Raw genomic sequence first — 16499 nt, 5'->3', positions numbered from 1 at the left:
TTTTTTTTAAATTAAGAGCTGGTATTTTCCTTACATGATGTCATAACTTCAGTTTTGTCACAGAATAGTACTAAAGAATAGTACTAAAGACAGAAAATTAAACAAAAGGTTTTATGTCTTGCAACACTCTAAAATTGTCTTATTTAATAAGAAAAAATGGTTGCGACCTTCTGAATGAAAGAAAAAAGTAAAATACCTGAAGCATTGAACATATATTATTGTAAATGTCAATATTTATGGACTACTGTGAAGACAGTGGTAAAAAAGCAAGTTTTAATAAAAAGTTTGAAACAGAATCATTTAAAATATCTTAACAATTTAAATCATCATAACTTTTTGCATTTCTTTTCTACATTTTTATTTCATATGATAGCGAAGGCAACATGTTTATAAACAGGCATTCATGAGTATAATTATATCTTACATACTGAAAATATTTATACAGAATCTTCTACCAGACTTCTGTCAGCATTCCTATTGTCTATCTACTGTTACCAATTGCAGGTTTGGAAGGCACTATAGCAAAGAGATTAACTGATTCAAAAAAGAGAGAGAGAGAGAATATATTATATGTGTTATTAAGACAGACCTCTCTTAGTAGATGCTGGTTAATAATCCAAAGAATTTTCCCAACCTTTTGTCCTATCATTTTTGTTGACATAGTCTGTGTTCTACATTGTCCTTTGGCCATGTTAATCTTTCATTCCAATGCGTTTTCTTAGTTCAGCTGCAGTTTTTTCCAGTTGGTGAATGTTCCATTGCCATTGTCTTTTATTTGACTGAATTTTGTTCACCTGACAATGCAAACGCTTAAGAATTGCACCATATCTCTTATGTTGCACCTATTAAAAGAACAGTACACATCAACAGGGCTTGAGAAGGATAAGTAGTAAATAGACATAAAGGATATTTTGACTTCTTTAAAGAAGTAAATATTATTTACTCACTGTAAATAATAATGGTAATAAACATCAACAGTAATAATAACTATTCAAAACTTATTACATGTTAGATACTACACGAGAGCTTTTTAGGCATAATTATATTCTCATAACACCATATGATATAGATGGATATTATTATCTCCATTTTTGTACCAAAAACCCTGAAGATCAAAGAGTTTAAGTAATTCAACCATGGTTTCATAGCTAATAAGTGATCGTATTTGGGATCTGAATTCAAGCAAAGTATCCGTGATGGAATGCCTTCAAGTTATCGAAATAGTTACCAGTTTGGAATAATGGTTTCATTCCCTATATCCAGTGGTTCAATGAAACATAGACCCATCCATCTCAAAGATTCAAAAGATCATGTAGTCATAACAGTAAGTAGAGCAGTATATTTATGCTGAGCTAAGCAAGGCTACACTGGAAAGCAATGAAGCATGGTGGAAAGTGCAAGGTTTTTGTTGTCAGGCCACGAGAAAAGAGAAAGGAAAAAAATTAACGATATTAATGTTATCTATACAAAAAATACTTAATTTTCTTTTTTACAACAGCTTTATTAAGATAAAATTCACATACTATACAATCCATTCTGTAAAGTGGACAATTCAAAATGGGTTTTAGTACATTCACAGAGTTGTACAACTGTTACCACAATTAATTTTTAGAACATATTCATTATGTCAAAAGATAGTATCTGCTAACAGTGACTTCCCATTCCCATACCCCCACTCTTAGCACTAGAAAATTACTAATCTTTCTCTTTATATAGATTTGCCTATTATGCATATTTCTTATAAATGATATCATACACTACATTTTTTTTGTGACTGTCTTCTTCAATTTAGCATAATCTTTTTAGGGTCTTCCATGTTGTATGTATGTATTAGTACTTCATTCCTTTGCATTGTCAAATAATAGTCCATTATAGAATAATATCAAAATTTATTTACCCAATTCATCAGTTGGTGGACATTTGTTTCCAGTTTTTGGCTATTATAAACAATACTGTTATGAACATTCATGTGCAAGTTTTTGTGTGAATTTATGTTTTCACTTCTCTAGAGTCTATACTGAAGAACAGAAGTGAGGGATCATTTGGTAATTCTGTGTTCAACCACTTGAGCAATTGCCAGACTGTTTTCCACAGTGACTGTACCACTTTTACATTCCCATGATTCCTGTGTATGGGTTCAAATTTCTCTATATCTTGAATCTTCTCTTTGCTTTTCCCCCAGCAAAGGTTACTCCCTCTCTGTTTCCAAGCTCCTCCCTCAGCACAGTTTCTTTACCTTTACTATGCCATGAGTTCTTTCAACAGTATGATAAATACTATGGACTCCTTAGGATAATGTTTTTAGTACATAAAATAAAACAATCATGATTACCAAGGAAATAAGTAATATTGAAACAACTCTGCAGCAGTAGTAGGGGAACAGGGACCAAGACACATTAAGTATTCCAAAGTACTACTATAAAAACGAAGTGAAAACTTATCAACAAAAATATTCACATAAGTTCCTATAAACTTTATGCCTTTTTAAATGTCCAATTTTTGTTAATTCTGTGAATTCAGATAATTCGTTGAAATTGGTGGAATTAGGCCTGCTAATATGTTGGCAAAATAAAAAAATGACTTGAAAATGATTAGAAATAAATTAGAATAAACTGAAACATCATATTAGATATGAAGCTGGTTCAAAAGAAGATTTTTTTAACATTGAATATATTTCTATATTAAAAATATATATCCACTATACATAATATATTTGTATATAATATATATTCATTGGTGTTCCAACAAAATATATATCCAATAGAAGAGGGAGAGTATAGTCACTAAATATGTCCATACCCCTGTTCATAGAATATATTCATAGAAATAAAATAACTAAAACAAATTTTTGGTTAATCAAAATCTTTGGTCAGTTGCATAGTAGCATTCTTCTAAAATTATTCTTCAATAGTTAAGCTATGAAACTAACACACAATAGATCAGAGTAGAGCTGTGCAAAGTCCCTTAGGGGAAATCCAGATCATCAGTCATAGCTAGATGTCACAGAAGATTTTAATACTTCTAAAGAAAGAATATATCTTTAGAAGAGGTTTTGTGGAGAATGTAGTATATATATAGAAAGGTGAAGGAGTCATACGCTGGTAGGGATTATTTATCTGAGAAGTATAACTATGTTATGGAGATTGGGTCTTTGAGCACCCAGAACCAGAGGCCAAGAATAGTCAAACTCAGATAACAGCTTTGATTTCCATGCTCACTAACTAAACTTGAAATAACTTGGCTTCCAATGTAGGTAGTTTCCTTATAGGAAGAAGAAGCACTAATGACTATATTTATCTGGTTTCCTTTAGAGTTTTACTATTATAAACTAATAAACTGATACTTGAGCTTTATATGTCAGTTTCTTGTGGACTGTACTAACATCTCTCCATATTTACCAAACGCTGGGATACTAACAAGAATAACTTTCTAAGTTTCCAAGGCCAAAAGGCAGTTTTGATCAAGAAGTGACTACTTTTTTTCACATGCCAATATTTCATTTATCTTATTTTATTTTAATTCTGGTTAACATATAGATTTATATTAGTTTCATGTGTATAATGTAGTGATTCAACAATTTCATACATCACCCAGTGCTCATCACACCACAGGTACATTCCTTAATTCTCATCACCTCTTGCCCCTATCCTGCCACCCACCTACCCTCTGGTAACTTACTGGAATTTAAATAAAAACTTGAAACTAAACAAACAAAAAACCCCAAACACAACAACCAAATAAAACATCACACACACACAGACACCACCACCAACAACAAATGCACAAAGGAAAACAAAAAAAGAAAGAGTGAGGGACCAGACATGACTTTATAAAGGCCAAGTTTGTCTTGTGAGCCTTCTTGAAAGACAAGCATTTGTTCAGCCTCTACTGGTAATGTTCAGACTTTGAATATCTGTTTGAATATCAAGTCTGAGTATCAAACTTGGATATCTGTAGGCACTAAGGATGTAAATGGTTCTGTATAGAACTGAACTTTTTGCCTCTAGGAAGTGGATTGGCTACTACTCTCCTTAGTTACCGTGGCTGGCGAGGCAGAAATAAGAACAATAGTGAAGGAGGGGTGGGGCCAACAAAACACAGTGACATAAAGAAAGCAAGGCCCTGTAAGAGCCAAATCTGACCTCATCAATGCTTTTTTCTGTGTTCCATCCACTCCAGCCACCCTGTTCTTCTATTCTCTGAGCCAAGGTATGTTCCATCTTAAGACCTTTATACTTGCTTTTTCATTTTCCTGGAAATCTCATCCTCAGATCTGCATGCCTTGCTCCTTCACTTTTAGGATTTTGCTGAAAGAGTCCTTCTCAGTAATGCTTTTGATGGCTGCAAGATCTAATATTTCATCTTCCCTTTCCCTGCAGTACATGTATTACATATTCCCTTCTCTGTTCCATTTTTTTTTCTTTTGTCCTTAACACTATCCTTAGCTAATAGGTCTTACTTACATATCTTTTTTGTCTGTCTCTCCAGCTAGAATGCAAGTTCATAAAGACATATATTAGAAAGTGTTTTGTGAAGAATGTAGCACATGCATAGGAAAGTGAAGGAATCATGTGCTATTTTATTCACCACTCCATTATCAGAGCCTAAAGAGTAATTAATTAGCACATAGTATGAGCACAATAAATATGTTGAATAAATTACTGAAGAAATATGTGAATAAAATGAGACAGCTTTTGGAAATCAAATGATGGCTACCCTACTTTGAGAAGAATGTTATATAAAATATATTGTTAAATTCCGTATTGTTCAGAATGTAACAAAGACTGATAAAATGCCATTGTTTTACCATGGAGAAAACGCTCCACTTGGAGATCACTGTTCGTCATTTGAACGTGTCATATAACTTCTCTTTTAGTTATTTAATCTAAAAAGTGTGGTTAAATATATTTGTGGAACTATAAAAACACATATTTTTAAGGCTATGGTTAAATGACTTTTGACAAATGTATACACCCATGTTGTGTCAGTATTTCATTCTTTTTATCACTGAATAGTATTCCATTATATGGATATTCCTCAATTTGTTTATTCATTCTGTTCTTGAGGGTCATTTGTAGTGTTTCTTTTTTGGGGCTATTATGAATAAAGCTTCTATGAGCATTCATATGCAAGTTTTATTTTAAGACATTTTTTTCCCTTGAATAAACACTTAGGGATGGAATTGCTGAGACATACAATGTATTTGCTAATTTTTTAATAAACTGCCAAACCATTTTCTAAAGCAGTCGCACCATTTGATAATCTCACCAAAAAAGCAAGAGAGTTCCAGTTGCTTCATACCCTTAACAACATTTGGTATTATTATTTGTTGTGATTTTAACCCTTCTATTGGTTGTGAAATGATATCCTATTGTGGTTTTAATTTCCTTTTTTTTTTTTTAAGATTTTATTTATTTATTTGACAGTCAGAGATCACAAGTAGGCAGAGAGGCAGTCAGAGAGTGAGAGGGGGAAGCAGGCTCCCCCGGAGCAGAGAGCCCGATGTGGGGCTTGATCACAGGACTCTGAGATCATGACCTGAGCCGAAGGCAGAGGCTTAACCCACTGAGCCACCCAGGCACCCGTGGCTTTAATTTTCATTTCCTTGATGGTTAAAGATGCTGAGCATCTTTTCATGAACTTAGTGGCCATCCTATGTCTTCTGTGAAATTTGTTTATATCTTTTGCCCATTTTTAAAATGGATTGAGCTCTTTATATATAGGCCCTTGATATAAGTCTTCCCTGACCTGTATGTATTGCAAATATTTTTACTCCTATAATTTGGTCTTTTCATTCCTCCCCCCTTTTTTAAGCAGCATGTGGTGTGGGGTGGGGGTAGAGGTGGAGAGAGAATCTTAAGCAGGCTCCCCACTGAGCATAGGGCTCAATCTCACAATCCTGAGATCATGACCTGGGCCAAAATCAAGATTTGGATGCTTAACCAGCTGAGCCATCCAGGCACCTCTGTCTTCATTTTCTTGATCGTGTCTTTTGAAGAATGAGGTTTCAAAGTTTAAGTTCCAGTGTATCAGTTTTTTTCATTACAGTTAGTGCATTTTGTGTTCCAAGAAGTCTTCGCTTAACCCAAATCTTAATAAAGATACTCTCCGATGGTTTCTTCTAGAAGCTTTAGAGTTTTAGTTTTACATTTAGATCTCTGATCTATGAATCTGATCTAATGAATGTTGACATTAAGATATTGAGTTTTATAGATCATGAACTTAGAATATCATTCCATTTATTTAATGTTCTTTAATTTCTCATTAATATTTTTATTATAGAAGTTTTATAGATTTTTTCATGAAATTTCTCAGCAAATATTTTGTGTTCTTTAGTGTCAACGAAGAGTTTTGTTTTATTCATTTCACTTTTCAGTTGTTTGTTGCTACTTCTTGGAATCTATATAGTAATACAATTGATTTTTTGTCTTAACCTTTTATCTTGTGACCTTACTAAATTTACTTGTTTATTAGTCTTTTTGTAGATTCTGTAGGATTTTCTACATAAGCAATCATTCTGTCTGTAAATATAATTTTACTTCTTTACAATCTTTAGGCCATATTTTCTCTTGTCTTATAGCACTGATTAAAACCTCTTAATATAATGTTGCATAGAGGAGACAGGATAATACATCTTTGTCTTATTTCCAATCTTTGGGGGAAAACCAATCAACATTTTATAGTAAATATGATGTTGTTAGCTGTAAGTTGTTTTATAGATGCCCTTAAATAGGTTGAGAAAATTTCCTTTTATTCTTAATTTGCTGAGAGTTGTTATTATGAATGGTGTTGAATTTTGTCTAACGCTGTTTCTGCAACTATCAAGTTATTTCTTTTTAACTCCTTTGATTTTGTTAATGTACTGAATCACCTTGTTTACTTTTTGAAAGGTGAAAATCAAAACTTTCTCTCTTCTCTCTCTCTCTCTATATATATGTATTTGAATTCAATCTGAAAGATTTCATTAGGGGTTTTTGCATCTATACTCATAAGAGACATTGGTCTCTCATTTCTGGTAATTTCACTGTTTGTTTGTTTGTTTTTATATCAGGGTTATGCTGGCTTCCTCAAATGAGTTGGAAAGAGTTTCCTCCATTTTCTGAGAGTTTGTGTAGGCTGGGTGTTATTTCTTCTTTAGATATTTGATAGAATTTACCAGTGATTACATGTTAGTCTGATATTTTTCTTATGGGAAGGGTTTTACTGATAAATTCAATTTTATTGATTCCTACTTCACACCATTTATAAAGCCTAACTTGAAATAGATCATAAGCCTAATCATACAAGTGATTTCTTGTGTTAGTTATATGTGTGTTTTTTCTAAAAATTTGTCCATTTCCTCTAAGTCATTAAAGTTACTGACATAGAATTGTTAATAATAGGACTTTATCACCTTTATAAGTCTTCAATACCTGAAGTACCCCATTGTTTTCTTTCTTTTCTTGATCCATATTGCTATGCTACAATACCTGAATACCCCATTGTTTTCTTTCTTTTCTTGATCCATATTGCTGTGGTTTATCAATTTGATTAGTCTTTTCAGTTTTTGGTTTTGTTGATTTTTTTCTCCTTTTTTCCCCCCTGTTTTCTAATGATTTCTGCTATTTATCATCTTATTTCTTCCATTTGATTTTGGCTGAATTTATTCCTATTTTTCTATTTACTTATGGTAGAAGCTTAGATAATTACTTTTAAGGTTTTTTTTTCTTTTCTAATATAGGCATTTAAATATATAAAATTTTCTCTAAACACTACTTCAGCTACACCTCCCAATTTTTCAAATACGTTTTCATCATCAATAAATACAAATATTTTCCTTTTAAAAAAGTATTTATTTATTTATTTAGGAGAGAGAGAGCATGAGCCAGGGATAGTGGGGGAGTGGAAGAAGGAGAGGGAGAAGCAGACTCCCCGCTGAGCAGGGAGACTGAAGGCGGGGTTATATCCCATGACCCCAACAATCATGACTTGAGCTGAAGGCAGATGCTTAACCAACTGAGCCACCCAGGAACCCCTAACTTCAATTATTTTCCAATTCTTGTGATTTTTTTTCCACTCATGAGTTATTTAGCATTATAATGCCCAAGTTTAAAATGTTTATGTATTTTGTAGCTATCTTACGGTTATTAATTTCTAATTGAATTCTGCTGTGACTGAGAGATTCAAATTGTTTGCAATTTATCATCTAGTGTATTGTTTATCTTGGTGAATGTTCCATTTGCACTTGAAAATAAAATGAATAGTTAGTTGGACTATTTTATAAATAGGTTAAGTTAGTAGGTAAGTTGTTCAAATTTTCTACGTACTTACTGATTTTATCTACTGTTCTAGCAATAATTCCAAAAGTTATTAAAATCTTCAATATGATTGAAGATTTGTCTCTTTTTATTTTTAGTTCTGTCAGTTTTTCTTATGTATTTTGAAACTCTGATTAGGTGAATTCACATTTATTCCCTTTTCATTAATTGACTCTAGCTTAGTAGTCTGTACTCTGAAATCTACTTGATATTAATAAAACCAAAACCAGCTTTCTTTTTTTTTAAGTTTTTATTTTATTTTGTTAATATATAGTGTTATAATTAGTTTCAGATGGACAATATGGTGATTCAACACTTCCTGTGTTGTATGTCATCTTGTGCTCTTTATCTGCTTCACTCCTACCCCCACCCAGCTCCCCTCTGATAACCATGAGTTTGTTGTCTGTAATTAGGAGTCAGTTTCTTGATTTCTCTTTCCTCTTTCTCTCCTTTCCTTGTTTGTTGCTTGTTTTGTTTTTGTTTTGTTTTGCTTGTTTTGTTTTGTTTCTTAAATTCCACATATAAGTGAAATCATATGGTATTTGTCTTTCTCTGGCTAATTTTGCTTAGAATACTCTCTAGCACCATCTGTGTCATTGCAAACTGCAAGATTTCATTCTTTTTTTTTACAGCTGAATAATATTCCATTATATATATGTATGTATATGTACATATTTATGTATATGTATGTATACCATTTCTTTATCTATTAATTGATAGACAATTGGGCTGCTTCCATATAGCTATTATAAATAATGCTGCTATAAACATAGGGGTGTATGTATCCCTTTGAATTAGTGTTTTTGTATTCTTTAGGTAAACACCCAGTAGTGTGATAGCTGGATCATAGGGTAGCTCTATTTTTAAGGAATCTTGAAATCTCTTTTGAGGAACCACCATATTCCACTGAGGTTGCACCAGTTTGGATTCCCAACAAGAGTGCACAAGGGTTCCTTTTTCTCCACATCCTCATCAACACCTGTTGTTTCTTTTGCTGTTGATTTTAGCCATTCTGACAGGTGTTCAGTGATATCTGATCATAGTTTTGATTTGCATTTCTCTGAGGATAAGTGATGATGAGCATCTTTTCATGTCTATTGGCCATCCGTATGTCTTCTCTGGAGAAATGTCTGTTCACACCTTTTGCCCATTCTAAAATTGAATTATTTGGGTTTGGGGTGTTGAGATTTGTAAGTTTTTAAAAATATTTTTTATTTATATTTTTATTTTTATATTTTATATAATTTATATATATTATTTATATTTTTATATTTTTATTTATATTTTTGAGTACTAGTCCTTTATTGGGTATGTCATTTGCAAATATCTTTTCCCAATCTGGAGGTTGCCTTTTAGTTTTGTTGATTGTTTCCTTTACTGTGCAGAGCATTTTATTTTGATATAGTACCAATAGTTTATTTTTAGTTTTGTTTCCCTTGCTTCAGGAGACTTAACTGGAAAAATGTTGCTGTGGCCAATATCAAAGAAATTATTGCCTGTGTTCTCTTCTTGTATTTTTGTGGTTTCAGGTTTCATAGTGGGCTCTTTTGTCCGTTCTGAATTCATTTTTGTGTATGGTGTTAAGAAAGTGGTCCAGTTTCATTCTTTTGCATGCAGCTGCCCAGTTTTCCCAGTATCATTTGTTGAAAAGACTGTCTTTTTCCCATTGCATAATCTTGCCTCCTTTTTGATGATTAATTGACCTTATAATTGTGGGTTTGTTTCTGGGCTTTCTATTCTGTTCTACTGACTTATATGTCTATTTTTGTCCAGTATCATACTGTTTTGTTTCCTAAGGTTTGTAATATAACTTGAAGTTGGATTGTGATACCTCTACTTTTGTTTTTTGCTTTCAAGATCGCTTTGGCTATTCAAGGTCTTTTGTGGTCCCACAGATTTTTAGGATTGTTTGTTTTAGTTCTGTGAAAAATGCTGTTGATAGAGATTGCATTAAATCTGTAGATTGCTCTGGGTTGTATAGACATTATAACAATATTTGTTCTTCCGACCCATGAGCATGGAATGTCTTTCCATTTATTTGTGTCATCTTCACTTTCTTTCATCAGTGTTTTATAGTTTTCAGAATAAAGGTTTTTCACCTCTTTGGTTAAGTTTACTCCTAGATATTTTATTTTTTTTGGTGGAATTATAAATGGGATTAATTTCTCTTTCTGCTGCTTCATTATTAGTGTGTAGAAATGCAACAGATTTCTGTATATTGATTTTTTTTAATCCTGTGATCTTACTGAATTCATTTATCAGTTCTAACAGTTTTTTGGTGGAATCTTTAGGGTTTTCTATGTATGTAGTGTATATAATGTCAGGTCATATGCAAATAGTGAAAGATTTACTTCTTCCTTACCAATTTGGATGCCTTTTATTTCTTTCTCTTGTTTGATTGCTGTGGCTAGGAGTTCCAGTACATATTGAATGAAAGTGGTCAGAGTAGACAACCTTGTCTTGTTTTTGATCTTAGGGGAAAAGCTCTGTTATCCACCATTGAATACGATGTTGACTATCGGTTTTTCATATATGGCCTTTATTATGTTGAGGTATGTTCCCTGTAAATCTACTTTGTTGAGGGTTTTTATTATGAATGGGTGTTGTACTTCATTTAATGTTTTTTTCTGCATCTATTGAAATGATCATATGGTTTTTATCCTTTCTCTTATTTTTTTATCCTTCCTCTCATTGATGTGATGCATCATGTTGATTGATTTTTGAATACTGAACCATCCTTATATTCTGGAAATAAATCCCACTTGATAATGGTGAATGATTTTTTAATGTATTTTTGGATTCAGTTTGCTAATATTGCTGAGGATTTTTGCATCTATATTCATCAGAGATATTAACCTGTGGTTATTCTTTTTAATCCTGTGTTTTTATCTGGTTTTGGTATCAGGGTAATTCTGGTCTCATAGAATGAATTTGGAAGTTCCCTTCCTCTCCTATTTTTTGGGAAAGTTTGAGATGAGCAGATATCAACTTTTCTTTACATGTTTGGTAGAATTCATCTGTGAAGCCACCTGGTTCTGGACTTTCATTTGTTGGGAGTTTTTTGATTACTGATTTAATTTCATTGTTGTTAATCAGTCTGTCCATATTTCCTTTCAGTTTTAAGAACTTTAGTTTTTCTTGTAGTACATGTCTACTGGAAGCAAAGCTCATCAGCTCTGATTTAACTGAATTAAATGTTTCACCCTCATTTAAAAAAAATTTCATTAGATAATAGATCTTATATGGAATTCTTGCTTGACCTTTCTTCTTGTACCAGCAATTTAATGATGCCTTCCATTTGCATTGGCCTCTATGTCTATGCTTTTAAAAACTCAATAATCAATTATAGCAAGGTTTCAAATTATAGAATGTTACAAAAGTTACAAAAGTCAATCATTTTCCTATATGCCAGTAATGAACAAGTAGAATTTGAAATGAAAAAAACTTAGCATTTACATTAGCATCTGTCCCCAGATGAAGTACTTACGTATAAATCTAACAAAACACGTATAAGATTTATATAAGTTAAACTACAAAACCCTGATGAAAGAAATGAAAGAATAAACACACAAAGAGATAGTCCATGTTCATGGATACGAAGACTCAATATAACCAATATGTCAGTTCTTCCCAGCTTTATCTGTAAAGTCAATGCAAATCCAATCAAAACCTCAGCAAGTTATTTTACAAATATCAATAAACTGATTCTAATGTTTACATGACAAGGCAAAAGACCCAGGATGGCTGAACTGAAAACTGATACTATCCAACTTCAAACTTTACTGTAAAGTTGTGGTAATCAAGACAGTGTGGTACTGGTAAAAGAACAGCAGATAGATCAGTGTAACAGAATGGAGAGCCCAGAGATAGACCCACATAAAAATAGTCAACAGATCTTTGACAAAGAAACAAAGGTAATATAGTGAAGCAAAGACAGTTCCTTTAATAAATGGCACAGAAACAGCTGGTCATCCACATGCAGAAACATAAATCTAGACAAAGACTTTATATTCTTCACAATAATTAACTCAAAGTAAATCACAGACCTAAACATAAAATGCAAAAACTCTTAAAAAGATAATTTAGGAAAAAACCCAGATGATCTTGGGTATGAGTAATGACTTTACGATACAACACCAAAGGCACAAGCCATGAAATAAATAATTGATAGGCTGGACTTCATTAAAATTAAAAACCTTGCTCTGTAAAAGACACTATCACAAAAGAATGATAAGAGAGGCCACAGACTGGGATGTTTACTTTGATGATTTCTACTGAACTGTCTTTAAGTTCAAGAAAGAGCATATCTTCTGTTATGTACAACCTGTTGTTAACTTCACCCAATAAATTTTTCAACATTTTTTTCAATTCTAAGATTTCCATTTTTTTAAATGACTAAAATTCTCTCTTTTTACCCATTTATCCACCTTTTTTTCTGTAGAATATTTAATATATGTATCAAAATTTTCAAACAACTTCTGAGTCAACTGTGATTCTGTTTTTATTGATTATTCTGTTAGTTATGGGTAATACATTTCTATTTATTCACATGTCTAAGAATGTTTCATTATTAACTGAATGCTGTATATATATCGTAAACTCTGGATTCCATTATTTCCCTCTGAAGTATTGAATTTTGTTCAAATAATCAGGTAAGTTTCTGATAGAGCATACTGATCCTGTGAGACCTTATTTAATATTTTTGTTAGAGTGTCTATTTCAGTTCTGTCCTTAAGTCTAGGCCTTGCTCTTAGTCTGGCTTTTAAATCAAAGACATTCTTAGTTCTGAGTGTGATCTTTATTCCTAAGGTGTGGCAGTAGAGAGGTGTTGGCAGATGCTGTAGTGGGCAGATGCTGAAATTCCAGCATTCTTGCTCCTTGGAATTTTATCCCCCACACATGTTCAGCTCAGGTTAAAACCATGAATTTGAAGGGAACAAATATGGAACATGGAGGCTACCAATAAGGCCAAATTTAATATTTACTCAATCAGCCTCATGAGGAGGAAGATAAAGATCCATAAAACAGTATGAAGTGATTTCAAATTAAGATGATATTATTATTAGTCATAATACTGGTAGTAGTAATAGAAGTAGTTTGGTGGTAGTGATAATTATTAGAAGAACATATTAAAAATTGGAAAAATCATAGACCTTACCTTTTGATCCAATGATTCTGATTCTTGGTGCAAAGGGGGTATTCTATAATGTTCATTACATTATTTAATTTTTTAAGATTTTATTTATTTATGAGGGAGAGAGAAATAGAGGTAGGAGGAGCAGAGGGAAGAGGAAAGTAGACTCTATGCTGAGTACTGAGCCCCATGCGGGGCTTGATCCCTGGACCCTGAGATTATACCTGAGCCAAACCAAGAGTTGGATGCTTAACCAACGGGCCACCCAGGCACCCCCATTACATTACTTTTAATAGTGTAACCTTGGAACCCATTGAATGTCTATCAGTTGTAGCATGGTTAAATAAATTAAGGTATAGATATACTGTAGCATATTTTGTAGCAGTTAGAAGGATTGAAGTAGGCCCATACATACTAATATGAACAAAAAAATCTGTGAGACAGGTTTTTAAGTAAAGCAGTTGCAAAATTATATGTGTGGTACATTTATGTAATCTTCCCTTACATAGGAAATGATTTCACACACACACACACACACACGCACATTAATTTAAATGCACACACACACACAAAACTTGAAGCATATACACTAACCATTTGTTGCCATTAATGAGAGGTGAACATGATAAGAGAGAGCAATGCAATGGGAAGTGGTCATCAAAGGAACTATAGCCTTCTCCCTAATACTTTAATCGTTTATAAGGAGAATGCACTCCAATTGAAATGAAACCATTTTTTAAAAAAGATTGAAAGAAGTGAAGTACAAAAGACTTGGATTCACATCCTACTCTTGTCTCTGAGCTAAATAACCTCTTAGAAGTTATTTAAATTTCTGAGATTTTGCAAAATAGGTTATGAGAATATAAATGGAATAGCTTATGAAAACTGCTTGAAAAATACCAGGCACTCAATAAGCAATAGATTCAATACTTCTGAACATTTCATCTTGTACATTTTATAAAATAGAATAATAAAGATAATAAAACTTTACCATGTAATCTAGATATCTGAATAATTCTTATCCTGTCTTTAGCTCACCTTTTAACCTTTGCTTCTCTGGGTTTTTCTCATACAACTAGATTTTTAGTTGCAGAATCATTTCTGTGGGTGACCTCAAGAAATGAATGCATTAGTTAATTGTATAAGCTGCATGTTATATTATATCAAGTAAAATATATTTTGCTCCTGATCCCTAGTAGCTCTTAAAACCCTCTAAATTTGGGGAGGAGTCAAGATGGTGGAGAAGTAGCAGGCTGAGACTACATCAGCTAGCCGGAGATCAGCTAGATAGCTTATCTAAAGATTGCAAACACCTGCAAATCCATCGGCAGAGAAGAGAAGAAGAACAGCAATTCTGGAAACAGAAAAACAACCACTTTCTGAAAGGTAGGACCAGCGGAGAAGTGAATCCAAAGTGATGGGAAGATAGACCCTGGGGGGAGGGGCCTGCTCCTGGCAAGCGGCAGAGCAATGGCACACAAAATCAAGACTTTTAAAAGTCTGTTCCGCTGAGGGACATCGCTCCAGAGGCTAAACCGGGGCGAAGCCCACGCGGGATCAGCATGGCCTCAGGTCCCGCAGGGTCACAGAAGGATCGGGGGTGTCTGAGTGTCGCAGAGCTTGCGGGTATTGGAACGGGAAAGCTGGCTACAAGAGACAGAGCCGACAGTAAGATCACAGCTAGGGGTTACCTTGAACTGGTCGCAGGCTTGGTGAGCTCGGAGCGTGGCCGGAGGTCAGGCAGACGGAAGTAAATGGGCGCTGTTCTCTGAGGGCGCACTAAGTAGTGGGGCCCCGGGCTCTCGGCTCCTCCAGCCGGAGACCAGGAGGCCGCCATTTGTATTCCTGTCCTCCGGAACTCTATGGAAAGGGCTCAGGGAACAAAAGCTCCTGAAAGCAAACCTGAGCGGATTACTCAGCCTGGCCCCTGGTAAGGGCGTTGCAATTTCGCCTGGGGCAAAGACACTTGAGAATCACTACACCAGGCCCCTCCCCTCAGAAGATCAACAAGAAATCCAGTCAAGACCAAGTTCACCTACCAAGGAGTGCGGTTTCAATACCAAGGAGAGCAGCAGAATTCCAGAGGAGGAGAAAGCAAAGCACGGAATTCATGGCTTTCTCCCTGTGATTTTCTTTTTTTTTTTTCCTGTGATTTTTTTTAGTCTTGCAGTTAATTTAATTTTTTCTTTATCATTTTTTTTCTCTTCTTCTGCTAAAATTTTTTTAACCTTTACCCTTTTCTTTTTTAACGTTTTTTAACTATAAAAAATATATATAAAACTATATATATTTTAACTATAATATATATATATATATATAAATATATATTTTTTTTCCTTTTTATATTTTTCTTTATTCGTTTTATTTTTTTAAAGTCTTTTATTTTATTTTCTTTCTTTCTTTTTGAACCTCTTTTTATTCCCTTTCTCCCCCCTTACGATTTGGGATCTCTTCTGATTTGGTTAAAGCATATTGTCCTGGGGTTGTTGCCACCCTTTTAGTATTTTACTTGCTCCTTCATATACTCTTATCTGGACAAAATGACAAGGCGGAAAAATTCACCACAAAAAAAAAAAGAACAAGAGGCAGTACCGAAGGCTAGGGACCTAATCAATACAGACATTGGTAATATGTCAGATCTAGAGTTCAGAATGACAATTCTCAAGGTTCTAGCCGGGCTCGAAAAAGGCATGGAAGATATTAGAGAAACCCTCTCGGGAAATATAAAAGCCCTTTCTGGAGAAATAAAAGAACTAAAATCTAACCAAGTTGAAATAAAAAAAGCCAGTAATGAGGTGCAATAAAAAATGGAGGCTCTCACTGCTAGGATAAATGTGGCAGAAGAAAGAATTAGTGATATTGAAGACCAAATGATAGAAAATAAAGAAGCTGCACAAAAGAGGGACAAACAGCTACTGCACCACGAGGGGAGAATTCGAGAGATAAGTGACACCATAAGACGAAACAACATTAGAATAATTGGGATTCCAGAAGAAGAAGAAAGAGAGAGGGGAGCAGAAAGTATACTGGAGAGAATTATTGGGGAAATTCTCCCCAATAATTCTCTC

At 33.7% G+C, this 16499-nt stretch overlaps 1 protein-coding gene across 4 annotated transcripts in view; it reads right to left on the bottom strand.

The window, feature by feature from the left end:
* Nucleotides 1–251: 251 nt before the first annotated feature.
* Nucleotides 252–16499, bottom strand: part of CCDC122 (coiled-coil domain containing 122) — a 41716-nt gene continuing 25468 nt past the window's right edge. For all 4 annotated transcript variants that reach the window (XM_059377445.1, XM_059377446.1, XM_059377447.1 and 1 more), the window contains one exon: nucleotides 252–842. In XM_059377445.1, the coding sequence (XP_059233428.1) occupies nucleotides 693–842 (150 nt within the window). In that variant the 3' untranslated portion in view covers nucleotides 252–692. The remainder of the gene's footprint in view (nucleotides 843–16499) is intronic.

Source organism: Mustela nigripes, chromosome 15 (genome assembly GCF_022355385.1).
Source record: "Mustela nigripes isolate SB6536 chromosome 15, MUSNIG.SB6536, whole genome shotgun sequence".
Lineage (NCBI taxonomy): Eukaryota > Metazoa > Chordata > Mammalia > Carnivora > Mustelidae > Mustela > Mustela nigripes.
The sequence above is the reverse complement of the archived record's forward strand: the minus strand, read 5'-3'. Positions and strand labels throughout refer to the sequence as shown.